Source organism: Dipodomys merriami, unplaced genomic scaffold, assembly GCF_024711535.1.
Source record: "Dipodomys merriami isolate MVZ:Mamm:240054 unplaced genomic scaffold, mDipMer1.0.p SCAF_13, whole genome shotgun sequence".
NCBI lineage: Eukaryota > Metazoa > Chordata > Mammalia > Rodentia > Heteromyidae > Dipodomys > Dipodomys merriami.
In genome coordinates, this window is record NW_027202604.1 from 24684333 (window position 1) to 24712199 (window position 27867).

General features: G+C 36.4%; 1 protein-coding gene across 1 annotated transcript in view; it reads right to left on the reverse strand.

Annotated features, from left to right (window-relative positions):
- The window catches only part of Suclg2 (succinate-CoA ligase GDP-forming subunit beta), a 249512-nt gene that overhangs the window by 14308 nt on the left and 207337 nt on the right, over positions 1-27867 (reverse strand). The window contains exon 10 of the mRNA XM_070018922.1: positions 4110-4230. Within this exon, the coding sequence (XP_069875023.1) occupies positions 4110-4230 (121 nt within the window). The remainder of the gene's footprint in view (positions 1-4109; positions 4231-27867) is intronic.

A 27867-nucleotide genomic window follows, 5' to 3' on the forward strand; every position in this document is an offset into this window, starting at 1 on the left:
TTGTTATCTTGATGATTAAAAATGACACAGTTGTTCAGACTCTATAGACATGTGGCAGAGGATCTGAAACTTAGAAAGCACTTAATCAGTGTTAGTGATAGTCCCGGCTGATTAATTCAAACTCTGGTGAAGTTTTTCTATCATACCTCATTTTCAGATGTTGGTGGTAACATCACACCCTAACGGTAGTTCCCACCCATTCCATTCAGTTCCCAGGCCCAAAAACTTTGCCATCAAAATTCTGGTCTTTAGATTTAAAATTTACAAGTCTCCTTTTTCTTTCATCTCCTTTCTCTCTGTTCTTTCTCTCCTCCACTTTAACCTGTGGGTGGCAATTTGTTAATCTTTATGTGGGTATTAGATTCTACTTGCTTTTGTAGACCCAACTAACAACTAAGTTCTCCTGTTTTGCTCTTTTAGCCATACACATTGCTACAGATATGACCTGCTCTAGCTCAGCCTTTAAATCTATCTTAGGTCCTGAGTTTCAGGTTTACCACTGTTCTGGTCCTAAAAGCTGTGCTTTTAGGATGGCCTTCATGTGATCCTCTACCAACTAACTCCTTCCTCACTCCTTTCAATAATTCACATCCTATTTATCTCTCCATTATCAACTTGGAAACTTAGATCAACAAATCTACAATAATGACAGTACTCAGTATTAAGTAAGTTTAAAAAGGTGAGTAGGATTATGGTATGATATGATATATGTAAATACTGCCTTGAGTCATCATATTAACTTTTCCAGAACACAGAATATATTTTCTCAGCAAACAAGGCTGGTGGTGGCTGTCTTGGATCCCAATGGCATCACTTACAAACACAGAATCAGCCCTCTTCAGGCAAGCATTTATAAATGTTTTATATGTTGTCTTATGCTGTCAATTTTTGCTTTTCTTTGTCTCATTTCTCAAGCTAATTTTTTATATTTCTGTTCATCTTCCTTGATGTCTAGACCTCAATGAACTGCACATGGTATTTATTAATATAATAATTAAGAAAAACATAGACATATACCTTGGAAGAACATTTACTTCAAAGATGCAATTCTGACTGTCTAACAAGCTTAGACACTTCAAAGCATTTTCTCAGTATATCAGACAGACTTCTGACACCACTAGCAGAGATTATTGAGAAAGATAATCTTGGATGTATTTTCTTTCATATTTTATTATATGTACCCCCAGGAATTAGAGGGGTCATTTGATACTTCTGGAACACTACGCAATTTTTTTTCTATTTTTAAAGAAAAATTAAGTGAGGTAGATTTCTATGATACTGAAAATTCAGCCCTCACTGAGACTGCCTGACTATTGTAATCTGGTTTTAGTGGCTATGTGGTTAACTTTTGCATAGTTTTCATACTAAAAGGTCTCTTTTTGTTTCTTTGCATGTGAGAAATTTTCAGAGAAATTTTCACAGGGATGGTAGTAATTTAATAATTACTGTTAATTATTAAATATGGCTTCTGTAATAATTACTATTGTGTTGGCATTTGTATTGATGGGGTAAAAAAATAACAGTAGGGCCGGGTGCTGGTAGCTCACGCCTGTAATCCTAGCTACTCAGGAGGCTGAGATCTGAGGATTACGGTTCAAAGCCAGCCCCAGAAGGAAAGTCTGTGAGACTCTTATCTCCAATAAACCACTAGAAAGCCAGAAGTGGTGCTGTGGCTCAAGCGGTAGAGCATTCACCTTGAGCTGAAGAGCTGAGGATAGCGCCCAAGCTCAGAGTTCAAGCCCCACCACTGACCAAAAAACAAAAACAAACAAAAAAATAACAGTAGGCAAAATTGCTGTTTGTAACCAAGGAACCAAAGCCAAAACACCAGACTAACTGTATAGTAATTATTGTACTTTTCACTGCCACATATTCTCAATAAAAAAATTGCCAGGTGAAAGTGATGAATGGTAAGAATATTAATTTTATTAGACCACCCTTATATACTTTCTACTGCATTCCATGAACAAATGAGAAGCTACATGATAGTACCTCTACTGTGTCCTGAATTATGGTGGTTGCTGAGATGTCAATGCACCTGTTAAAAGTATGAGCCAACTTCCCCTATTTTCCAAGGAAATTGAATTTATTTGGAAAAACTGACATATGATACTAGAGTATGAGCCAACTTCCCCTATTTTCCAAGGAAATTGAGTTTATTTGGAAAAACTGACATATGATACCTGTTCAGACTACATTATGTTTTGAGTATTTTCATAAAAATGAGTGTGGTGACTCTATCACTCCAAGGGTGACAAAATATAAAATTTACACATTAAGATGAAAACTCAAGTTCTTGAAAACTTGCATCTGCCACTGTGGACCTGACAGCTTCCCACCATTTAGAAGAATTTTCTGTTGAAAACGGTGATATTAACAAATGTGGATACTTTTGCATTCTATTTTTTTAGATATGCCATGCTTTTGAAAATCTGCATAATTGGAATTTTAAAAAATAATCAATTCATATTATGAATCATTCATTAGTAAAATCCATTTAATGTTTAAGAAAGAACAATGGAATATGAAAAGTTCATTGAAATTTCAGATTCTACACTGAAACAAATCTTTAGTATTCAGACAAATATCTGTAGATGTTTAATTTAGTTTATGTTTTTAGTGTAATACCAAAAAAGAAAATTCATAATTATATCAAGAGTTTACTAAGAATTCCCTCTAGTTGGTGTGATGGTGCCACCTGTAATTTCAGCACTTATAAGTCTGAAACAAGATCCAAAGTTCTATCTCAGCCTGAGCTACTAAGCAAATTCAAGGCTATTATGGACTGTACACACTGAGATTCTGCCTCAGAAAAACACAACATAACACTCCTTTCACTTCCAAATACATATATCTCTGTGTGACTAGACATACTTTATATACTTTTAACCAAAGTGATGTTTTAAAATAGAATACAAAACAGGTATTAAGCTAGATAGAACAAGGATTTACAAAAGCATTAAAAAGGAACATCAATTTACAAAAAGTTTAAAGAAGTAGCTAATTTTCATGATATATAATACTGTGTAGTCTTCCCTGATCTGTGATTTCTCTTTTCCACAGAATCAGTTTTACCTGTGGTCCCCACTATATTCTAAATACACTGTCTTTTCTTTTCTTTTCTGTTTTTTTGTTTTTTTGGTTTTTTTTGGCCAGTCCTGGGGCTTGAACTCAGGGCTTGGGCACTGTTCCTGAGCTTCTTTTGCTAAAAGTTAGCACTCTACCACACTCAAGCTATAGCTCCACTTCCAGTGTTTTCTGTTTATGTGGTACTGAGGAACTGAACCCAGGGCTTCATGCCTGCTGTGCAAGTACTCTACCACTAAGCCACATTCCCAGCCCTAAATATACTGTCTTAATTATTTTGAGAGAAAGATATCACAACAGTCATGTAACGTTCATTATATTAGAATGTTATAATTGTCCTATTTTGTTTCTAGATGTTATTGTTAATCTCTTACTGTGTATACTTTATAAATTAAATGTTATCATAAGTACGTTAATGTAGAAATAACAGAATATGGAGCAGTTATTTATATCTGTAACTTCAATGCTTGAATATATCCCAATGATTAGAAGGGGACTATCAAATACATAATATTTTTATGTGTAAGTTATAGAAAATAATACTATATAAAAATGAATTCATAAATGTTTTTCAAATTCCAAGTCATATGTTATCAAATTAATTTTGGCTCTTATAACTCAGCATCAACAAAAGACCTTTAGGGTCATCAACTTCAAGGGGTCCTAGGAACAAAATGTTTATGATTGATTGCTTTCCCATGAAAAGCTTATGGAGCCGCATTTCTTTGAGGGTTTCCCCCACCCCTAAGAATATATATCTCATAAAATGATTCCCTACAGATGAGGATCTATTTGGAGTAAGTTTGAAAATGTATTGGCTGCCATTCCTGAACAGCTACAGGAATCTGATGGGGACTCAGAGACCTTTAAATATATCCATTTTAACCACAGCATTCTAACCTGCTGTACATATTCTACAGTCAGTGTTTTCCATGCTACCTCAGAAAGATAGTGAATGTAATATATGGGACATATGACCTTGCCAAAGGGACACTGGATACTGGAAGTTCACTGAGATTTACCTTCAAGCCGAACCACAAGGGGCACTTTGAGTTCCAGCTCGCGGCAGGCCTTAGTGATCCCATTGGCAACGATGGCACAGTTGACAATACCACCAAAAATATTGACAAGAATGGCTTCAACCTGAAATCAACAATAGGAAATTGTCGATCAAAATGTTGGCAGCTAAGAGTCTGAAAGATAACTGAAGGCAATAAATGAGAAAATTAAAGACTTTTAACAATTTTTATATGAACATAAAACTGAATAAAAATAAGAGCATGTTAGGAAAGTTAAAATTTAGTAATGAATAACAATATAAGACATTACATATTAATCTATCAATAACCCTTTAGAACTCAAATTCAATTACTGTTCATTTATCTAATGTATGCTGCTTTCTGCATTTTTAAAATATTGTTATCTGGAACTGGTATTTATTTCTTGTGAATAATGCCATTTAAAATTTGATGCACTTATAAGCCTTTTGTCCATAATGTCACTTAAATTTCCTTATTTGTTTCAGTACCTGATGCAATAGTTCAAAATTTAAAAAGTTATCATTTGTTGCTCTGTATAAATAGGCAAGGATTCCAACAGTTCTTTGATATGCTAAGGGTACATTCTTAAAAAACAGGGATAATCTGATTATCATAGACAAAAACCTATTTGATTAAAAGCATCATCCCCAAATAAAGATATGGCTCATACCATAGTAAAGATATAAAGAAGTCAAGCTACTGACTGAAATTTGTCAGAAATGTAAATTTAAACCCAGCATGCTAACTTCTTTGTACATATTCCATATTCAAAACCATGTTAGCCCAAAAAACTTGTACTTGTCTTGACTTGATAAATAGGTATAAGAAAATCCTGTATAATTAACATAAAGAATAAGATAATGAAGACAATTCATTACCTAGATTAATTGATAACACCCACAGAAAACAGCTATTCATCAAGCTCAAGGCATCAAAGTTTCAACAATAGAATCACAATTAAGCTACGCTGCACTAATTGCAAAGTACGTATGTATGTGTTGCATGCCATTTTTAGATGGTGTTGTTTCAATGTGTTAAAATAACTATAAACAGCACAAGAAACTGTTAGATTTGAAGAGCACTTAACTGTTCAGAAAATGCTATTACATTTCTTCTCATTCTTTATTCTGATCCCTCCCAGAACCCTACTCTTTCAAATGGGTCTGGACCTCTAATGGAAGAAACCTTTGGAGACACTCATGACCTCATAGCCAACATGCAGCAATGGTAAGCTCTCTAGACTGACTGTTGGTTGTTCATCCATGCTGATTGACTGCTAAGCCAGGATCCTGGTATGGCTCTGTAATCTCTCTCCAACATGGTTTCTCATCTGCAGAATGAGAAACAGTCCCTATCTTAGAAGGCTTTTAAAAGGCCTAAGGAAGATGACACAAGTAAAATGGTTAGTGAGTAAATTTAAATGTACTTAATGGATATTTATATGTGAATTTATTGAGTGGGTAGTGACAAAAGTGGGCAGGCTAAGTATACAGTAAGGAAGAAAACCTCTTCCAGAAAATTGCAACCATGATGAAGTAGAATATAACAGAAACACAAACGTACTATGTTTAATAAAAAGGCAAGGTCTTAAAAATAAGCAAAATGAACAATATTTTTCAAGCCAGTTAGGAATTGGGACTACTTCCAAAAATGAAACCTCCCAATACCATTCACAGCAGGCCAACTGGTAAGCAGAAGTTTGCTTCCTAATGGCAGCTATTAAATGCTGTTAGCATGGAGGTACAGTACAACAGTAGTTTCCAAGTAACAGTCAGGCAGAGGGGAACTTGCCAGAACAATAGAAGAAAAACACAGCAATAATGACTCAACAGGGTTTGAGCTAGAAACAGGAGAATACTGAGGCTAACTAAGGTTTGTGAAAGAGAACTATGCTTTCCAGGAAGGCCCCCACTGGTGCTCCTACACCTCTACAAAGTTCCAAGTGCACAGTTTTTAAGGGCAAGTTCAGATGTCAACTTCTCACGGACACTTGCCCTTCTCATTAAGTTAGAAGGAGTTAGGAGTTACTGTGCTTAATCTATCTAAAACTGTGTGACTGCTCTGAAAGTAGTTATACTATACACAGACATGGGAATATACCTAACCTGGCGGGGGGAGAAGAGGGGGAGGAAGGGAAGAGGATGAGGAGAATGAACATGCCTGGGACCCTGGGAATGACTTCTGGTACCAGGGTGAGTTTCTTGGGGAAGCATCAAATACAACCTGTGGTTCTGGAGTTGCCTTATGGGTTTTAGTTCCCATGAGCCTCTCAGGGAGACTCTTTCTCTGTAAGATATTAAATACAGTATATCACTGTGTTTAATGAGACTCTAACATTAAAAATAGATGTTCTTCATACAATAACTTGTACCTAAAGGTCAGTTAACCACTTGGGCTGGTGGTGAATTCACAGATCTTAGGGAGAAGGGGGCAAACAGGACGACCACAGACCTGACATCCACCATAGCTCATGGAGGAACTAACAGGGTGAAGGAGAAAGTAACCTGAGGTGGGGCAGGGAGTAGAATGTACCCTTAGAGCCCCAGGATGAGAAGGCAGCACTCTTAGCATATTCCTTCCATTTCCAGAGCTGGGTGAAGGCAACATTTGACAGTAGTTTCCTTGAGAAGCAGGGTGCATGTTAGGACAGTGATATAGGGACAAAAAGAAGACTGTATGTGAAAAAGAGTGAGAAATATAAAGCAACCATGTGCAAAGGAGAGGGGGGGTAAGGGGGGGGAGAGAGAGAGACAGAGAGAGAGAGAGAGAGAGAGAGAGAGAGAGCAACACAGAGAGAGAGCAACACACAGAGAGAGAGCAACAGAGAGAGAGAGAGAGAGATCACAAGTGCAGAGTGTAGTGGTACACACCTGCAATCCAAGCACTTTAGATCATAAGTTTGAAATCAGCCTGGATCTCACTGTGAGACCCTGTGTCCAACAACATAGAAGGGAAAGAGAATAAGAAGGAAAGGGAGGGAAAGAGAAGGAGAAAGAGGAGATAGAGGAAAAATATAAATGTGGTAGCAACATAAAACAAGCTGTGATAAAGGAGGAGAGATGGACTAGCAAGGCAGGATTTCTGTAAGAGTAACACAGGCTGCTTGGTCAGGAGGGTGGGACTGCTCCAGCCCCACAGGGCCCTGCCCCACAGGGGCAGGAAAAACACTCTAGAGTAGTGGGAAACCCCCCATGAGAGAGCTGCCACCTGCCTTCTCTCCCACTATGCAGTAATTTGCTGCAAGCATGCATTAATGAAAATCTGATTTAAGGCTTCACTCTGGGCCAATTTCTATAATTAACTATTATCATTTTCAATCTCAAACTGAGAATAAAATTAAGACAGTTTAAAAATGAAAGCCTTATGACATTATCATCATTATTATTTAGCATTTATAAATCATGTCAGATATTCGGTGTATGTCTCACATGGCCATTCATTTTAAAAACCACTAACTGCTGTTGCCTTCTCATACCAAGAGCAACTTTTAATTGTTGTTTTGTTTTGTTTTTCTCTGGCAAGGAGAATGATGAGGGAGCAGTGCTAGATCTGTGTAAGTGCTCCAAGATGCTCCCAGAAGCTCCCTGAGTGCTTTTAAGACAGAAGCTTTTTCGATTTCTCAGGCGAGAATTATAAGGGTTGCTATTTACTGTTTCACAAAAGTAAAGATCATCTAATGGGGCAGTTAAGGTGCCAGTTTCAGATCCAGGTCCCCAAGTCCCAGACAGCTGCTTCTGCACTGAGTCTGTGGCAACCCATGATAGCTGTGCAGGTGGTTGGGCTGCCCAAACACAGGTTTCTCAAATGTTCCCACATGTTTGGCTTTGCAACACATATTAGCTCCAAATTTCAGTCCACAACTAAGGGTAAAGAATGAACTGCAAAATGAATAAAGCTACAGCCTTTGCTACTTGACAAGCCCCTCTTAGCCCCAAATAAACAAAGCCACAAAAACCAATACTAAAAAGCCTTTTGTTGCAGCACAGATCCTCTGACATATCTGATGAATAGAATGACCCCATTCAGATAAATTCATGCACATGATGTGGCTTAATGTTAGGTGAATTCCACCACAGAGGCGGATTCAGACAAATAATGAAAAGGTGTGGCCTATAGCACATGTACATAGGAGCATGAGTTTCAAGGGAGCCAATAATTGGTATAAGTTTAAGTTGAATATGTATTCTTCAGGAAAATGTCTACAACTAAGAATCAACAAAATAACAATCACAAAACAATATATATATTATATTGCAGTTTTCTCAGTTGTATTCTTGTTATGTTGTTATATGTATTGATACCAGTATCATATGAGATTGGTATCATTGTCATCCACGTTTAACAAATAAGGAAAGTGAGATTATCAAAAATAAGAGGAGTTGTCAGCTTATCTACTATCAAATGCTCTTCAGAGCAGTAAACCAGAGGCCCGACAATACTGGGTATACTTTGCATTATCTCATTTACTACTATAGCTCACTTATCCTTAAGCATGTGAGGTACATGCTACCTATCCCATTTGGTGGATGAGAAAACAGACTCAAGTAAACAAACAAAACAAAACTTAAGTACAAAAAACATCTTGTGCCAAATTATGCAGACAGCATGTTGTCGGGTTCAAAAATTCAATTCTTTTTCTTTAATGTTGTCAGTTCCCTTTCATTAAATGCAAACACTGTCAGACTGCTCAACACAAATATTCAGTATACAATACTCAGTATATACTCTTGAGGGCCTACGCTGAGCTAGGCACGCTGAACCACTGAATGTGCTCGGTATCTAGAGTGGCAAGAAAGATGGTAAAACTGGCAAGAAAAAAAAAGCTCCACATCTGCATCTGATATGAAGATAAGGGAAAGACTGGACACGAATTAAAGCCACGGCACAAGACTCACATTAGATTAGGTGCTTAGAGAGGGCCTCTTGTATGAAGAGACATTTAAGTGATGGTCTGTACAAGATCTCAACCAATAAATCAAAAGTCTGAAGAACTGTCAGGAAGAGGAAGAGGCCACATAGATTAAGAGGCGGGGAAGAGAATCTCAAGATTCAAAGGAAAAGGCCAAGGGACAGAACAGAGCCAATGTCTGAAAATCTGGAATAAAATCAAATGCTAGGCGTAAGTAGTAGAGTGAAAAGGGCTCCCCAGGGGCCAAGTAATGCCAGCTAATGGGGCATGAGCTTTGAGAGGATTGTGGCTTCAGCCCCTACACAGCCTGTAGAGAAGCCAGGCGAGGAATGAACATTTATTCAATACATATAGTATATTTACATTAACCATATAAGCTAAGACTATTGCCTCCACATTATAGACATAGGCTCAGAGTTCAGGGTGGTTAACACTGAACTCTAGTTCTAGCTCAAACCAATGTCTGCTTTACCATAAGTACCATGTGCAGGGCAGTCTGGAACAGGTGGACAGTCTTACTGGAGGCAGCTAGTGATTTACACCAGATCTGTTGCCTTTCTGTTAAGGGCCAGTCAATAAATCTTCAGGACTTTGTGAATCAGGCTGTCACAACTACACAACATTTTTTGTTGCAGTACAAATGTAGTCTCAGACAGTATGTCAATGTAGGAGTGTAGATATGTTAAAAAAATTGTATTTACAAAAACAACCATGATGCCAGTTTGGTCTACAGATTGGCTACCTCCTGAGATAGGTATAATTTGGTTTTGCTATCTTTAAATTCATTTTAAGAGCAATGCCATTTCTCCTTCCGTCCCTCATTTAATATTTCTGTCACAGTACTCTTCAGACCCTAAGTTGTCTTTGCTAAATCATTTTTCTGCACTCAGTGACAACACTTAGGACTGTTACATAAACATGCCCATTCCAATGCTAATGCTATTATTTGAAAGAAAAAAAAAGTCTGCACCTTTTATATATCTACAAAACTGTTGCTTTATTTTCTTTGCATCTCCGATATTAGAAGTAAATTAACAGAAACCCTGCCAGAGGACAACCATTTTACCATGGTTACACAAATAGTTAAGTACTATGTTGCATTAAATATACTATAACATATACATGCAGCGCAGCAAGGCAGTGATGAGGTTTGTCTCTGCATATTCTAATTTGGCATGCTAATTTAGTCCCACTGCAGTAAGCATCAGGCTGATAAAAATCAATCAAGCATGTTTGCATTAGTCAAGATAAGGACTGCTGCTGGGTTTTTTTCTTCATTTTTTAACCACAAGTTATTTTAATTCTGAAGTGTTGCTCTTGTTTAAGCATCTGTTTTCTCTCTTTTGTTGTTGTTTTTATTTTCCTGCTGAATTCTAATCATGTCTTTTAATCCACTGGCAACCAACGAAAGAAAATAAATGGTGAAGGAAATTAGATGTAGCTTAGATAATTGATGTTTGTATGCCTGGCTTTAATAAAAACACTCTGTGCAAAAATACTCTGCTAAATTAGAGAGAAGTCTGAACGGATTCAGTCAATAAGGAAGTGATTCAGGTGAGGAATTCAATCTCAGGCTTTGTTGTAATCGTACAAATAAACCGTCAGTTCAGTTCAATTGGGACCAGATTTGCCTTTTGCTGAAATCTGAAGGAGCTGTTCAGGTTTGCTCTTATCTCTTTGGTTTGGACCTGAAGTCTGAAAGTGCAGCCACCCTTTCATATCACGGGGGACTGGTTTCAGGCTCTTCTCCATGACCCTTGCTCTGGCAGATATCACTCTCCATAGCTGTTCAAGTCATGGATATAAGATGGCACATTTGCATATTCCTATCCATGTCCTCCTGTACATTTTAAATCATCTCTAGATTATCTAAAATACCTCATTCACTGTAAATGCCATGCATAGTTGCATACAATATAGTTGTACTAAAAACAAGGGAAAAAAGTCTATACGTATTCAGTATGAGAAATTTATTTTTCAAATATTTTCATTCTGAAGGTGGCTCAAATCACAGATAGGTAGCTTTCAAAGTAAGAACCAGGTGCGTATATGTACACACACACACACACACACACACACACACACACACACACTCATTTATCTATTTAGTACAAATTCAACTGCTAGAATTCTTACGTTAAAGCAACTGGTATAGTCCAAAAAAACAGCTATTAATGTCATAATGTCATATAAAAATAGTTCTTGAAAAATTCTAAATCCACTCCCCTCTGCCATTTAAATTTCCTTTTAAGAGCTTCTTCCATTGAGTCTACAAGCCAACCTGCTAATATCAGAATGAAAAGGAATTATCTTAAATACCACCCGTAATACAAACAACTGGTGGTCCACATTCATCAATCAAAGTAAGCCCAACCATTTTATTCTACCCTTGTTAGTAATAGCATGGAAATAACATCTGATGGATGAATCTGCTAGGAACAGTATTTTGACAAATGGCCAAATGTCCATTCAGCTTGACTTGTGAGAATGGACAGGGTGAACTTAGGGAGATGATTCTAATTTGTCTTTAATTTACCTATTCTCTTCTTCTATTCCTTACTTATTTTTTCATAAGAATAAGTAAAATCCCATAGAGGATTAAGATTTATTGAATGATAGGTCAGAGGAGTGGCTCAAGTGGTAGAATATCTGCAAGTACAAAGCCCTGAATTCAAATTTCTACTACCAGCTCTCTTAAACACACACACACACACACACACACACACACACACACACACACACACACTCATGCACATACACACACACACATACACGTACACCATTTACTAAGTGTTGGTTGGTTTTCCTGTGTGCTAGGAAGCATGTACTACAACAAAGAAACTGAAACTGAACACTGGTGGCTCATGCCTGTAAGCATAGCTACTTAGACTGTGATCTGAGGATCCTGGTTCCAAGCCAGCCTGAGCAGGAAAGTCAGCAGTAGAGTGCTGGCCTTGAGCAAAAAATCTAAGAGACATTGCTCATTCAGGCACCAAAACAAACAAACGGTGACTCAAAAAGCTTACCGATAACAAAGTGAATTTTGAAGCAAGTTAGTCTTAGTTCCCCATCCCTATGCCTTTTCTACCCTGTCTTGCTGTTTCTCTGGCATTAATGGTTCCCACATTTAGTCAAGACCTTCCATTCCTATTTTAGTGCTATTTTCATGGTTCAAGAATACAGTCCTAAATCTAATTTCTGGCATCTAAATACTTCTGCTTTCAAATTTCTTTGCTTAACTAAAACGGATAAAGAAAAATTTTGTGGGTGGGCTATAGCCCCAAACGTCCCCTGCTTATTGACAAAAGAACTGAATGTGTGTGTGTTCCCCTAACTTTGGAGTGACATATGCATATTCAGGTAATTAGAAATTAAGATTTAGTCTGTCAATACCACCTCTCCTTTAGTGTCTTTTACTTTTATAAAGAAATACTTGGCAATACATAAATCTAATTCATAGCCATCACAATCACCAAATTCATTAACTATGAATGTTTAAGTATAAATAAAAAGGTTTGAATGTAGAATCCCAGCACTATATGATCTAGATACCTTCCTGCTGATGGCTTATTTTTACTTTAATAGGTTAAAAGATACTGCAAATATACCTGTTTCTTTGAAGTCAAAGCATTCCAAAATGTGTTCTATGAAGCACTGGGCTTTAGAAATGCTGTATGAAGAAAATATCTTATGGTCAAGTAATTTGAATTATAACTTCTGTGAGATTTAGCAGACCATCTGTGTTTTAACTTGCAACACTCTAATTTAGTCATTTTGTGCAAAGAGTCAACCAGTTGGAAATCTGATCTCCAGATAGTTGTTATGAAAAGTGTTCAGGAGCTAGTGTATTTTTGGTTATGTGGCCCAGGGATCTACAGTCCTCTCTACAGAGATTCCACTGATTTCACTATGTAGATCAAATTTACACAATCTGCAAAAGTGAAAGCTTTCATAGCAAGTGATGTGGGTAGACTGAAGGAAGGACACAAGTGCTTCTTCAGTTGCCAGCAAAGTGGTTAAATTGGCTACAAACAGGATTTTCCATGGAAAGGAAAAAGTCTGAAGATAGAAATACTGGTTGAACTTAAGGTGTTTACAGAAGACAAGAAACAGAATAGGCCAAAGGACAAGATGTGAGCGAACAACATAAACATGTTTCCTATCTTTTACAGAAACATCCCATATTCATTTAATTGGAATCAGAACTATTTCCATGATTATAAAAGCTGATTGGACATTTAGAATAGCACATTCAACATACTTTTTGGAATGTTATGTGCTTAAAATAGCCCTTAAAAAACTACCATAATATATAATTTTGCCATAAGGGTTATCTAAAGCTATTTTAGTTTAGTTTAGTTTAGTTTAGTTTACATAGAGTTTGGTTACAAACTCCCATCAATAAGCATTGTAGTGCTTAAAAGACCAGACATACAATTCTTACTTAGGAAATGAGCTATTAAAATTGGCTGTTGAGAGAAGTATTTTGGTTACCAAACTGCCTTGCCAGTGTAAGACACTGTTTTAGAGGCAGGATACTCATTGCTCATACTGCAGTGTCTACACATTACTTGCAGTGGAACTAAGTGTAGATAGATTAAGGATATTTACTGGTACATTCTTTCTGAGCAGTATTTTGTCCAATCATCTCAAACTTATGTCATCTTGATGAATGTGAATATGTGTACTTCATCATCATTAGTTGGAGAGTTAATGTAGACAACACCCATAAAATTGGCAACTTGGTGAAAGATCCATTTATTAATCTATAAACAGGATGTCTATCTGTCTATTTCTGAAGCATAATGGTTTCCACAGGGTAACTGCTCCTACAAAAAGGGGAAAATGCTTCTATGGGTGAGTTCTCCTCTTATTCATAACTGACATCTATTAAAAAAAAATCAGCTAAGCCAGAGCCAAAACTTAGGACCACACAGATTCACACCACAAAGAAATGAAGATAAATTTAGTTAATAGCAAAACCCACTGTTTCTGTAAATAACAAGCTATTATAAAATGAAGGTGGGATTCTGTGACTCTTCATACATCTGTTCAAATAAACCTATTTAATCATTAGATTTCTGGGAAACAAAGATTCATATCAAAACCCTAGAAGACAAACCACATGGCAGTAAAAATATAACTTTCCTGTTAAAATCTCAGCAACTTACAAGCTATTTCTTACAGATGAAATTTATGTTAAAGACACTGTATCAAGTAAAATAATTTAAAAAGCAAATACTTGTCATTTTATGTACAATAACTCAGTATATTTGTGAAGATTACCTCAATAATAGATTTCCAATTCATTTCCTAAAATCCCTCCCAGTTTTCATTCCAGTAAAATTACTTCCAAGGCCAACCCTCATACATGGAATCTTAATTTGTGAAGCTTTCCCTGTTGCTACTATTCTTTATTACCCTAAATATAAATTCAGAGAAATTAAGAGAAAATCAATCAAACAACAAACAGCATGTAAGGAATGTAACCCATAAAAGCATTTATAATTACAAGATCAACATCTCATTTGAATTAGGGCTTCTTTGAAATGCCTGAGTAGGGCCGTGCCAGTTGCTTGTATTTAATATTAGGAGGAAAAGAATCCATAGAATTCATTCTACATTCGTTTGTAGCATCATGTATCACTGTTACCACCTACTATTCTCAGCTCTAGACGATATTCTAAAACTAGGGATACCGTGTTTGACCATGATATAATCTGTTATGTGGAAGTCTGATTTATTTATTTAGCTGTTCAGCAAATGTCGGTATAGCATGTCTGATGTGAATTACAATTACATGGACAAACACTCTTCATAGCCTGCTGTGAATTCAATTTAAGAGAAATCTTTCTGCCTCAAAGTGTCTTAGTCACTGACTTGCCACATCTTCTCCTACCGATGATTGGTCAAAGTATTGCAGACTTCAGTAGAGTTCTCCATCCAAGTACTTTTAGGATATTCTATTCCCTGCAGCACATACTCAAGCAGTCATAAAAGGTCAATGCTTGGGGCTTTTTGATACTGTAGATTTTGTTTGTTTGGTCTCTTTCTAGGTCCTTTCCACTTTTTGCTATACTGTTCTTGGCCCTAAAGGGCTGGCTGTAGAGACCAGATGAGAAGTGTCCTTTCCCATTTAGTGTCTCAAGGAGGAGAACGAAGTCATGGACTTTATTCTGTAACTCCTTCTCAGTGAGACTACAGTGAAGATTGGCCCCTTCAAAGAATAAAGCATCTTTCTCTTCTGGCCAAGTAACTCAATAACCTACCTCCTTCTCTGTTTTGCTCAGGGGTGTTAAGAGATCCTTAGTTTAGCCCTAGATTCCTTCACTCGCACCATCTGCAATTTCTTCTTACATGAACTCTCTCCCATATACCAAGAGTTGAATGAATCTTTATTTCCCATTGAGCCTAAGTGACAATGTATTTTTCTATCCAGTCTGCCTTGAATCTGTGAAGACTAAACTTTCTGTAACTACAAAATTGATTTTTGTTTAGTTTTACCCTCTGTAACAAAGCCAGCGTTATAAGTCACACAATAAAAGTCTGAAAATTCTAGGACAAGCCATTAAAATGAGCATTCTCAAATACTTCTCTTTCTCTAGTTCTTTGTGGGAGAAGGCTAATGCCCAACAGTCTGAAATTAACTGCTCATTAACTGACTGGATATATACCCATGTTAAAAACAGAAAAAAGAAAACAAGCAAAGTGCTTTATTATCTTGGATCCTGTCCATTATAAATGACAGATGATAGCCTGTCAGGTGAAAATGAGCTTTGTAGCATAGGAATGGCTTCATTTGGCTTATTAACTGTAAACAAAAACTACCAAAGTCCCATCTAGAAGGTAACTTGACAACTTTATTTCAGCATAGTGAAAGATAGGCTCAGTAAGTCTAAACCTCTGTGTGGTTTTCCAGTCTGCCACTGAAGGATCCCAGTAACATGGCCAAGACAAACCTGAGATGTTTAGTGAGTAAAAATGTGGGTCTATGGCACTGAACAAAAAAATGATGTTTAAATTCCACTGATTCAGCTGAAAATCGTCACCTCACATTATCTCAAAAGCCTTGTTACTGTGTTTTATTAAATAAGTTACATCACTGAGCTCTTATTTTATATTTTTATTATTTTTAAATAGTTGTTAGAAGGGGTTTCAAACTAATGTCCAATTAATATTTGAAAGCTTTCATTATTCAATTACAAGATATATTTAAAGGGAATATTTATAGGATGTTTGATGAGTAAAATCATAGGGAAGGTAACAGAGGCTCTTACATTCTAAAACTTCCATGTGGCTTTTGAAAGAAATGAATGGTAACTGGTAAAGACAGATCTGTATGCACAGCACAAGTTCAATGGTTTCAATATAGTTTGTCCCCTCAAAAACTCATGCTGCAATCTGTGAAGAGGTGACTTGAGAGATTGAGAGAATATTTGGTTATAGAAGCAAACTCTAGCTATTTTGCTGTCTTGCTGTGAGGCTCTCTGTCATGGTATGATGCAAAGAGACTAGAAGACAAATGCTGGCATCATAGCATCATGCTCCTGGATTTTCTGGCTCCTAGAATCAGGAGCCAGGACACAAGTCTATTCTTTGTAACTCACCCAGTCCCAGTAACTCTGTGGTAGCAACTCCACATGAACCAACACAAAAGCATTTGTTCCCTGATACGTTCGAGGTTCCTTTTCTCTTCCCCACCCTTATTCTCTGAAACATTTCAACAATAACAAAAAAAATCCATGTTTACAGAAACCTACCTCACCCTAAACTCATCATACATGTCCCTCAGTATGGACTTATTTCATGAACATGTATCTTCTTACATACATGCTAGTCTAAAAGCCATTCTTGATTCTATTTAATGCTTGTTTTGTGTCTTGGCAAAACAGAAGTCCATTGGATTGACAAATTTTTTAAAAAAATAAAAATGCCTTTTAGTGCTCTTTCTAATTTCATTTTATTTTTAAGATTATCCTGAGTATCGTGTCCAATTTTCTACCCCAGAAACCATGTGATAGTTTTCTAGGTTGCTCAAGGATAGCTTAATTCACCTCCAATCTTATTTGCAATTGACTAGGTGACAATTCCTGTGATGCCCATTTGTAACACACAGTGTAATTGGTAGACTGTTCTTTTATACTGTGTCATCCAGCCATACTCTAAAGTTCTAGTCAGCAATCTGGGAGGACTGTCACCTCTGGATAGCTAGATCTGAGAATGGGAATTCCATTTCAGTTCATGCTACACTTCCAAAGACTTTCCTTATAGATGTATTTGTTTGGCTCCTTTTATGGGAGATTACACTAACTGAATTGCACAATGCTTATCTTTAATCAAAGTAGGGTTTCAAAATTAGATCCCCCAAGGGCCATGCAGGTAAAGAGGTCTTGGAATGAGACAATAAACTGACAAGCCAGAGATAATTTCCTTTTTCAAAGAAGCAGCTGCTGTTATAATCCACCCAATTGTTGCCATGGGAATATGGACACTGTATGCCAAACCTTTCCATTTTTCCAAAGCCAGAAATGTGGATTAAGCACTGAATTTACTAGGTAGAACATACCTGAGAGCTACAGCTGTCATCAGGCTTAATGTCTTTGGCTCTTAGTCTCATCAAAAGTATCAACATCTTTAAGGTTATCTTCTAAGCTGGTATATGTCTGTCATAATGCTGCTAACCCCCTCTCTAGTATTCTAATTTATTTCTGCATCAAAGGATTTGAAAATCTCTGTATGGAATGAAATAGATATATTCTTGTGGAAAATAACTCCACATGGGAATGAAGGAATGTGGAATAGGCCATAAAGAGAGAAAAGCCAATCAAACTTAGGGAGAAGATCCAAGTAGGATTTCTTAGGCAAGAGAAGAAAACAACAAAAAGTTACAGAACATGAATCCATATAGTAAAATAATACTAATGAAAAAATAGTAATTAATACTCATCACTTATTAGATGCCAACCATTTTTCTAAGTATTTTTATCTGTTAATTTACATGCTACAGACAAGGAATTGCTTTCCATATTTTACAGAAAGCATACAGTACACATACATTGAGTGAATTCCTCATAGTTACATTCTGTGTTCCAGAGCAACCACACTATACTGTCTTGGTCTATGCTCCTTCATTGTTAACCACTTTTAGTCATCCCACTGGAGTAATTTGGCTCCCATCATTGGTATAACATAAAATATCCCTTTAATCCATTCAAATCCTTAAACCTAGGACACAGTTTCCTATGAAGGGCTCCTTTTGTGGTAGTTTTACACTTATCCACAAATTCCTAATGACTCTCCTTTCCAGATACAGAGTTTAATTTTCCGCATGTAGAGCCAGAGTCACTTTAGTGATCCATTTTTCATGAGCATGATATAGTCAAAGAGATGATATAGCACTCTTGAGGACAGGTTACATAGGTTCTGGAGCTTTATACACTTTCTCAATGGCTCACCTTGGGGAAAGACAACTGCCATATTAAAAAGATACAGAAGACTTCTATTTAGGCAGGAACTGAAACTTCCTCCAAGTGCCATTATGTTATCCTACAAATAGATCTTTGTGCCCCAACAGTTTATGTCTGTAGATGACAGTAAACAAGGCATACTACTTGATTGACCCCCCCACCCCAAGACCCTAAGCAGAACCAATTTATAAAAGAAAATCAGATCCCATTTGTCATGAAATTCAAGACTTGTTGAATAAAATGCTTTAAATTAAGAGTTTAGGTGTCTCTTTCAGCAGAATATAGTTAGAACCTGAAATTACAGCAGATGGCAAAAAAAAAAAAAACCATGGAGTTACATTTATGTTTTACTACTGCATATCAAAATTGGAACTAATCTTTTGTGATACTAATATATTCTAAAATGGAAGCACTGGGGATTGACATAAATTTGTAACAGAATGTTTTTCTTAAATTTTATATGTGAAAGCATTCTATTGGATGATACTTTGAACATGGTAGTTTTCTTTTTCTGACAATCATACATAGGAAACATAAGAGAGTTTAGTCCTATTAATAACTTATTTCTCTAAGAAGAGTAACTTGAAATAATTTCTAAAGCGATCTGCTACATATGCCTTGTGTTTTCAAGCACAGTATGTACTCCATGAGTAATATCAGATTAGCATCATAATTTCATTGCTAAAAACTGCAGGAAATAATCTAAAGTTGTGAAGCACACTGACAAGCAAATATAGAACTATTTGCATGAAGTTTAATTAACGGCATGATAAACTTTATTTCACACCTTTGACAATTCTGATCGTAGTATTTAATACAGATTTTTCAAGAAGTATTAAAATATGTGGTACAGTATTACAATAAATGAATTAAGGCAATATCAATATGAAATATAATTGTGACAGGTATCCACTAGAGGCCAGTGTAAATCAGAGAAGGAATTTATAATCAGTCCCCATGGAAAAACCAACATTATTTCTTCCACTTAAAAGTGAAACTGTTGTGAATTGCAGGGGGAAAAATGATGAAGAAAGCTTTTTTGATTCTCTGAAGAAGTGTCAAAAGATAAGAAAGGAGTTGAAAAAGGATGAGTCATGAAAAACAGGAGCAAAGAGAATTCTTGCCTTAAAAAATAATACTACCATATACTGTTTGATGTTCCACCAATGTAGGCATAAAATTTCAGGATACTTGGTATAATAAGCAACTCATTGACATTTGATAATATATTAGAAATAAAAGATCTAGAATACCTAGAAAGTGTGCTGTAGTAATTTCATTTCACACCAGTCACCTCTGCTGCTTACCCAGACAATTTTCAGGGTTTTAAAAAGGAAGAGGAAAACTATACATTTGCAATTTCCTTCCCTGAAACAGTTTTGTTCATAACAAGTACCAAATAGTTCTTTCTCAAAATACAGAATAATTCATACAAATTCACCTAGCACTACATACACATTACAAAATATATTCCTTAATAATGGTGTGACATGATGTTTATGGCTCTTTCTAACAAGAAACTGAACTAGCTTCTCAAAACTAAAAATAGAAAAATGGAAAATCTGATCTTTCTTCACTTCTTCTTATTCCTCCTGCTTCCCCTCCAACCCCACCATTTTGTTGTGTTAGAAAAAAAAATAAGGAAACTTGGTTCTGTAGTAAGGCCTACAGATAATACCTGGTAGGGTCCTGAATGCAATTTATTTTTTAAGAGCAGAGGCTGAACAATTAAACATAAGAAACAGAGATGTGTATGAGCTCCACTCTCCTCTGGCACTGAAAGGTAGTTCAGAATGAGGGTATGTCAAGGAGATTAATAGACAAGGAAATCTAAGCACTGCATAGACTACAGACATCACTGTGTAACATTTTTCAGAGAAGAAGCTCCCTCCTTTGCAAGAGGGCCCATTCCACTATTGAAGTTTTAAGTATTCAGAAGTTATTCTTTAATATCTATACTGTGGGACCTCTTCTTATATACAATAAAATACTGATTGGTTCCCGAAGTCAGTTATAAAAATCACTAACTTTGAGAAGCTATAAAATTCTAACAATGACAAATTTCAAACTCTACTACAAAGCCATAGTAATCAAAACAGCTTGGTACTGGAACGAGAACAGATCTCAGGACCAATGGAATAGAATTGAAAACTCAGAAATGAGCCTACAGACCTATAGTCATCTAATCTTCGATAAGGGAGCTAAAACAATAGAATGGAAGAAAGACAGCCCCTTCAGTAAAAGGTGCTGGCAAAATCGGTTAACTACTTATAGAAAACTAAAGCTAGATCCTTATATATCACCCTCCACCAGAATCAACTCCAAATGGATCAAAGACCTCGGAGTTAAAACAGACACTCTGAAAAAATTACAGGAAGGAATAGGAGAAACCCTAGGTCTCCTTGGAACAGGCTGAAATTTTCTTAATAGAGACCCAGAAACACAACAAATCAAAGAAAGGTTGGACAAATGGGAATGCATGAAATTGCAGAGCTTCTGCATCGCAAAGGACATAGCTAGCAAGATCAATAGAAAGCCCACAGATTGGGAGAAGATCTTCACTAGCCATACAACGGACAAGGGTCTCATGTCTAAAATATACTTGGAACTCAGAAAATTAAATCCCCCAACAACAAATCCTCAAAGAAACAATTGCCCAATAAATAAGTGGGCTAAAGACTTAAAGAGAAACTTCTCTGAAGAGGAAAAAAGGATGACCAATAGACACATGAAGAAATGCTCAACCTCCCTAGCCATAAAAGAAATGTAAATCAAACAAAATTGAGATTCCACCTCACCCCAGTTAGAATGGCTATAATCAAAAACTCTAATAACAACAGATGTTGGAGGGGATGTGGACAGAAGGGAACCTTACTGCATTATTGGTGGGAGTGTAAACTTGTTCAACCACTTTGGAAAGTAGTATGGAGGTTCCTCAAAAGACTCCATATAGAGCTCCCCTATGACCCAGCGATCCCATGTTTGGGCAATTACCCAAATGATCACAAACAAGACCATACTAAAGCTACCAGCATAATTATGTTTACTGCAGCATTATTTACCATAGCTAAGATATGGAACCAACCCAGATGCCCCTCAGTAGATAAATGGATCAAGAAAATGTGGCATATATACACAATGGAATTCTGTGCTTCCATCAGAAAGAATGACATTGCCCCATTTGTTAGGAAATGGAAAGACTTGGGGAAAATTATGTTAAGTGAAGTAAGCCAGGCCCAAAGAAACATAGGCCCTATGGTTTCCCTTATTTGCTATAACTAATATATGTCTGAGACAAGCAGAAAAGGTCAGATAAGTTCAACCCCAAGATAGGTATTCAAATGTTTTTTCTTTCAGGCCATTGTTTCTAACATATTTATAAGATGATTTCTTTGTTGCTTTGTATGTCCCTCCCCCATGGTATAACCCCTGCTTTCATTGTATTTGATGTTGGTATAATTTGTGTAGGGGAATGGAAAAACAAATCGTTTAAATAGGGACACAGGTCGACCCATTGCAACGATGAGATGTACAAGTTGTTATGTCGAAAAACGAACTTTACAACTTTGGCTGGAGGGGGGGGATGGGAAGGGATAGGAAGGGGAAACAAAGGAGGAGGCAACAATGCTTGATAAGAAATGTACTTATTATCTTGCCCATGTAATATTGTAACTCCTCTGTACGGTATTTTCATAATAAAAAAAATTCTATTTCTAATGAAATAGGCCAATGCTAACGTCTAAGCCAAAAGTGTTGGTCTATTACTTTCTATGTGTTAACAAGCATTAGAATTATTTAGATTTGGGGGGGGGGCTCAATTTATCTATCTTAAGATGGATAAATTGGATAACCATGCAGGGATAATTAATAAGATTAGAAAATTAAGGCAAATAATGAAGCCAATGTGAATATTCTTATGGCACATAGTCATATAAATTAGTGTTATTATTGCTATGCAGTGTTTGCATGATAGATGTCATTTGATTATTACCAAATTTCTATGAACTATGTCTTATCACATTTTTTCTTAATGTATATGATTGCATAAAATAACATGTTTCCATATGACATTTTCACACATGTGTATAATGTGCTTAAATCCGAATTCTCCTCCTCCACTGCCCTCTTTTCTCTCTACTGCTCCTATTATGTTTCTTATGTGTTTCTCTTTTTAAATCTAGATCTTATATATATCTCATCATTTGTCTTTCTGAGTCTGGTTCATTTTACTTAATGTAATGATCTGAGTTCTATCAATTTTCCTCAAAAGCCATGTTTTTTGTTCTTCTTTATGGCTGTTCTTTATCCCTGTACAAATATCTTACATTTAAAAACTTCCATTCATCCCTTGATAGGTACTACACTGACTCCATAACTTGGTCATGTTTATGACAGTAAACAAGGGTGTGCAGACATCTTCATCATATGCTGCCTTTGATTCTTTCGGAGTAGTATTGTATGCTCATATCACAGTTTCAGGTTTTTGAGGAACAACTATGCTGATTCCCATAGGGGTTCCATTAATTGACATTGTTGTATCGACTAACTTGAGCACTTTTAATATGCCCCTCCAAACAAATTTTAAGTTAAAGTCAATTTTTAAACTTTCAACTAAAGCACAATGGCTTTATCTTACAATGATGGAGTGCAGTCGCCTCATAGTCCACACAAAACCTGACACTTGGTGAGTGCTTCATGTTGGAGGAGGGATCCTGTCTGTAGTATGCTTTCACTCAGTGGAGAGAGGCAAGAGGATCATGAGTCAAGGTCAGCCTAGTCTATATAGCAAAACAGAAAAAAACAAAAATACCAAAGTCTCTTCAAATAAATGTCAGAATAATTTACAATGACTTCATTGAGGGAAACATCAAGATATTACTAGATGGCAAGGATCATTTGATTGCTTCACAAAGATAACTGACTGGAAAGTTTTGGGGCTTGTGTAAAAGCTGTATGCTTTGACACAGAAAATAATCTCTAAATATTATTAACAAATACCACAGAAATCAAATTATGTAGAAATCCAGGATATGACATCCTAAATTCAAAAGAAAAGTGAAAAGTAGGGAAGGGAAGGTGCTGGAAAAAGAAGAATAGAATTTGAGGTGACTTATAATCAATATAGGGTAAAATATGCATTACAATGTGGGATCTCACCTAAAAATCATATGAGGTACTATATGGATACTATATATGGATACTATATTGTTTGTGAATTTCCTTTATACCAGTAGAATGTGCCTTAGGGATGGAGAGAAAGACAGTATTCTAGAAATATGTTTTCTAAACACAAATTTGACCATGTGTTGACCATATGTTGCAAGTCAAAATTCTCACCTCTGGCTTCAAGAGAGGCAATAGAATGACTGAAGAAGGAAGTGGTTGGGATGTTATTTGGAACAAGGGAAGAAAACAATTTCTTGTTACTGATTTAAAGAGGTTCACATACAACCAATCACCTATAGACTTTTCCATCTTTTTTCTTGATCAATAAGGAAAAACACAAAGTTACCATCCCAACTTCTATTGTGACCCTACAATAAAATGTAGACATACGTGAAAAAGTCCTTTTTGTCCCCAGATTTCTAGAAAATGATATTAAACAAATAGATACATTTATATAGCATTTCTGTATGTATTGTTTTCATACACTCATTCATATACACATATTAACTGCAAGGAAAGTGCTCACTGTAGTCTACCTAGACCTAAGAAGAATCATGACAAACAATTTTTTCCTTTTCCACTGTACTAATTATGGTCTCTGCATTAGGCACATATTGTATGATAATACCTACAGCTCAGTTAAACATGTAATGTTTAAGAATAATTGGTATGTTGCTAAGGTAACAGTCATTACATTAAATACACTGTATGTTTTACATCCACCTGAGAAGTACAGGTGTTGTCTCCAGAGGGCACAGAGAAGAGGAAGCTGCCAATTTCTAAGTAGGAACTTCAATCCAAGTCTACCAGATGCTATTAGCTCAAACCATTGTACACCATGGCAAGCCTCCCACCACATTAGAGAGAGAAAGTAATGTGCTAGTAAGAGAGAGAAACTCCCAAATATAATGGTGGAGTCCAACAGAATCCTAGACATATGCTAAAGAAAGTCCTTTTTATATTTCCCCAAATAACCCTACTTCAGAAAGAAAAAAAAAAAAAAGGACAAATAAAAACCTGGATTTGGATTCTACTTTTTTTTGGTGGTGCTAGGGATTGACCTGAAGGCTCATACATGTTAGGTATGTGCTTTACCACTGAGATTCACACCTGGGCCTGAGTCTTTACTTGGCCCTAACAGATACCTTCATCTGTCATGACTTCAGTTATACCTCTGTTCAGGAATTCCTGAAGAAAATGTATTGTCCATCCAGACTAGATGTACATCGAGAAATGTGTATCAATCATACTGAAAACCAACAGTACCAGGCTATTACTTGTATGAGATGTTCATGTGAACTTTTTCCGCACAAAAAGGAAAGATGATAAAGTAACACATATTGGGAAAATAGGGCTCAGAAATGTAATGTTTTGTCACCTACTGCTACATATGGAGGTTAAATGTGGCAGTTAAGGATAAATGAAAATTGAAGAAAACACAAATTAGGAGAGTTTAACTAGAATATAAAGGTGCTGTAAGAAAACTGAATTACATTTTTTTATGTCAACTGGACTAGAAAAAGAATTAAAATTTACTTAAAAGTCTACTTTGGGGGCTGGATAGGTGGCTCAGTGATAAAGGTCATGTATGAGGCCCTGGGTTCAATTCCTTAGCACCACATAATCAGAAAAAGCTAGAAGTGGTGCTGTGGCTCAAGTGGTAGAATGCTAGCCTTGAGCAGAAGAGCTGAGGGACAGTGCCCAGGCCCAGTGTTCAGGCCACATGACTGACCAAAAAAAAAAAAAAGTCTACTTTGGGTTACACTGAAGGAGCTATTTCTATGAGAAATACTTCTAATTCTTAGAATAAAAGCAATGAAGATCTGCCCATTAATCAAATTGCTTTTTTTTCAAATTGGGGAGAAGTTTGCTTCAGTGAAACAAGTTAAATCCAAAACAAAAATGAGGAACTGTCAGCTCTACCTGACTCTTGAGAGACTAAGATTCAAAACTTTTGTTTTTCACCCTAAATAGCTTTCAGGGACAACTGGGTACAACAAGAATATTTAAGGAGAGAATATTAATAAAATTTTACTAAGATCCTACAATGTGTGTATCCCCATACTGAGGTAGAGAGGCAAAGAAAGTTAGGGGTCAAAAAGTCACAGCATTAACGAATTTCTAATCCAGTGGGAACCTGATCTAGAGAGCATAGGAAAAAAAAACAAGGATATAACAAGCAAAAAACTACTTTAATAACTATTTTACTATCTGTTTTCAACAATGTCCATTGGGAGATGGCCATGGACTTTTCAGTCCCTGTTATCTTGTGAAAGGGTAAGCAGCTGACAGAGTATATGTGGTGTTAGCTGGTAAGTTTCTTCATCTACTCCATGAGGGATGGTCAGTAACCAAAGCCTATGAGGACTGAAAACCAACAGCATCAGATTTCCAGTTCTAAGGCTAAGAGGCAAAGCTATGGGAGATATCTTTATTATGCTGAAAGAGCTGGGTTCCTTGATCTGGCTGAATGGGGATGGTTAATAGATGTATAATGTAAATAATCTCACATAACCTCCCCCAAAGGGCTAAAGTAATAGGTCCAGACACAAGAAATTCAATTTGGCCCTTTCTTTGTCTGGTATTTGATTATTATATCTTCCTCCTTTTTACCTCTTAAAACCCAAATATCAACAGATCATTTTTCTTTTGCTAATATTTGTGTAGTTTTTTTCCTCTACCATTCCCTATATACAATTGACTGGGGATGAACTTTTTTTATTTCTTCTATTCTGTGATTTTTAAAAAGGCATTTAACATTGCCCCTATCACATTCTGTCTGGGGGTGAATGTCTGAGTTTATTAAAGTGGGTTTTGTTTCCAGAATACCTTTATTAGAATAGCACATTTCTATCATGTAGAACCCAATGTCAACAAAACTAGTACCACTACTCACCACATCCTGTTTCTCCTCCTCTTTTTACTCTCTGCAGCCTCGAAAAGGACCTCATGTTTGGAGAAAAATTAAAACTGTAAAAATTGATAGGTCCCACAGTTTGTTTTCTGTGTACTGAATCTTTAAGGATTGCTTTAGTAGAACATAAAAGCAAATGACATCTCATTCAAAATAGACCAGTAAATGACCTACCTAAGGAATTCTTGTCACTGGCAAAAAAAGAGGCCCATCTATCTGAAGTAATCCTGTAATTTGTTTAAATATCTCTGCATAATTCCTCCGTCACTGTGATATATTATAAAAAGGAAATTCAGCCCACAAAGGCTAGAGAACAGTAGGCAAAATGGGGAGATAAAACCTAATTTATCTCAAAAACCTGCCTTTCACAAACCTGATTATATTGTTGATGTCTCTATTTCAGTTCATGGATTTTTTTTAACTGTCCCAATTATCACCCTAGGGATGGAATCCAGTTAGCATTGTCTCCCCTAAAAATCAGGACCATGGCTGTTACTTTCTATAGTGACTGACTCAAACTGCCCTGGGATAATATAGGAACATGTTTCAGGATGTGGAATAAGGTTAAATATTGCTTATGTTCAACATGCTAGCCTGACCACACACTTGACCTATTACCATTGACAAGTTATGAAACTCATCTCTCTCTCTCCTTTCCTGTTAAATAGGTAACAATTCTGCCTTAAAGTACAATCAAACACAAGGATGTGTCACTGCTTGGCATATCAGAGACTAGTAATCGTTAGCCATTACTAATACCACCACTAAATCATTACCAGTATTGTTATCTGATGGGTAATTCTAAATGAACTGCTTCAAGATAAAAGTGAATACGGAAAGGACAGAAGCTTTCCTTAACCTCTATTATATTTAGCCTTTTTGCATTTAACTAATTCTTATATATCAAAGCACTTCCCTGGCCCCCAATCTAAAGAATCTTGTTAGTAGCCTCTACTGCTGGATCACTACCCTAAAAGGCCATACTCCTTCCTTCCCAATGCATCTGTCTTCAGATATCTGCTCACTGTGCCTACCTAAGGTCTTCACCCATAACACCCTCTCTTCCTTTACTTTACCCACAGAGTTATTTTGAATCTACTTAAGTACTCTTCTAGTTTCAAGTTTATTGTTGTAAGATTAGTAGGACATATGGCTCCTAATTGATTCATGAATTGACTTTGTCTTCCTAAGCACGTGCAAAGAGTTGCCTTTTTATACTTGGTATTACCTCTTGTATTTAGCATTAATCTTGGAACACAAAGTAAAATCTAGCTAGTGTTGCTG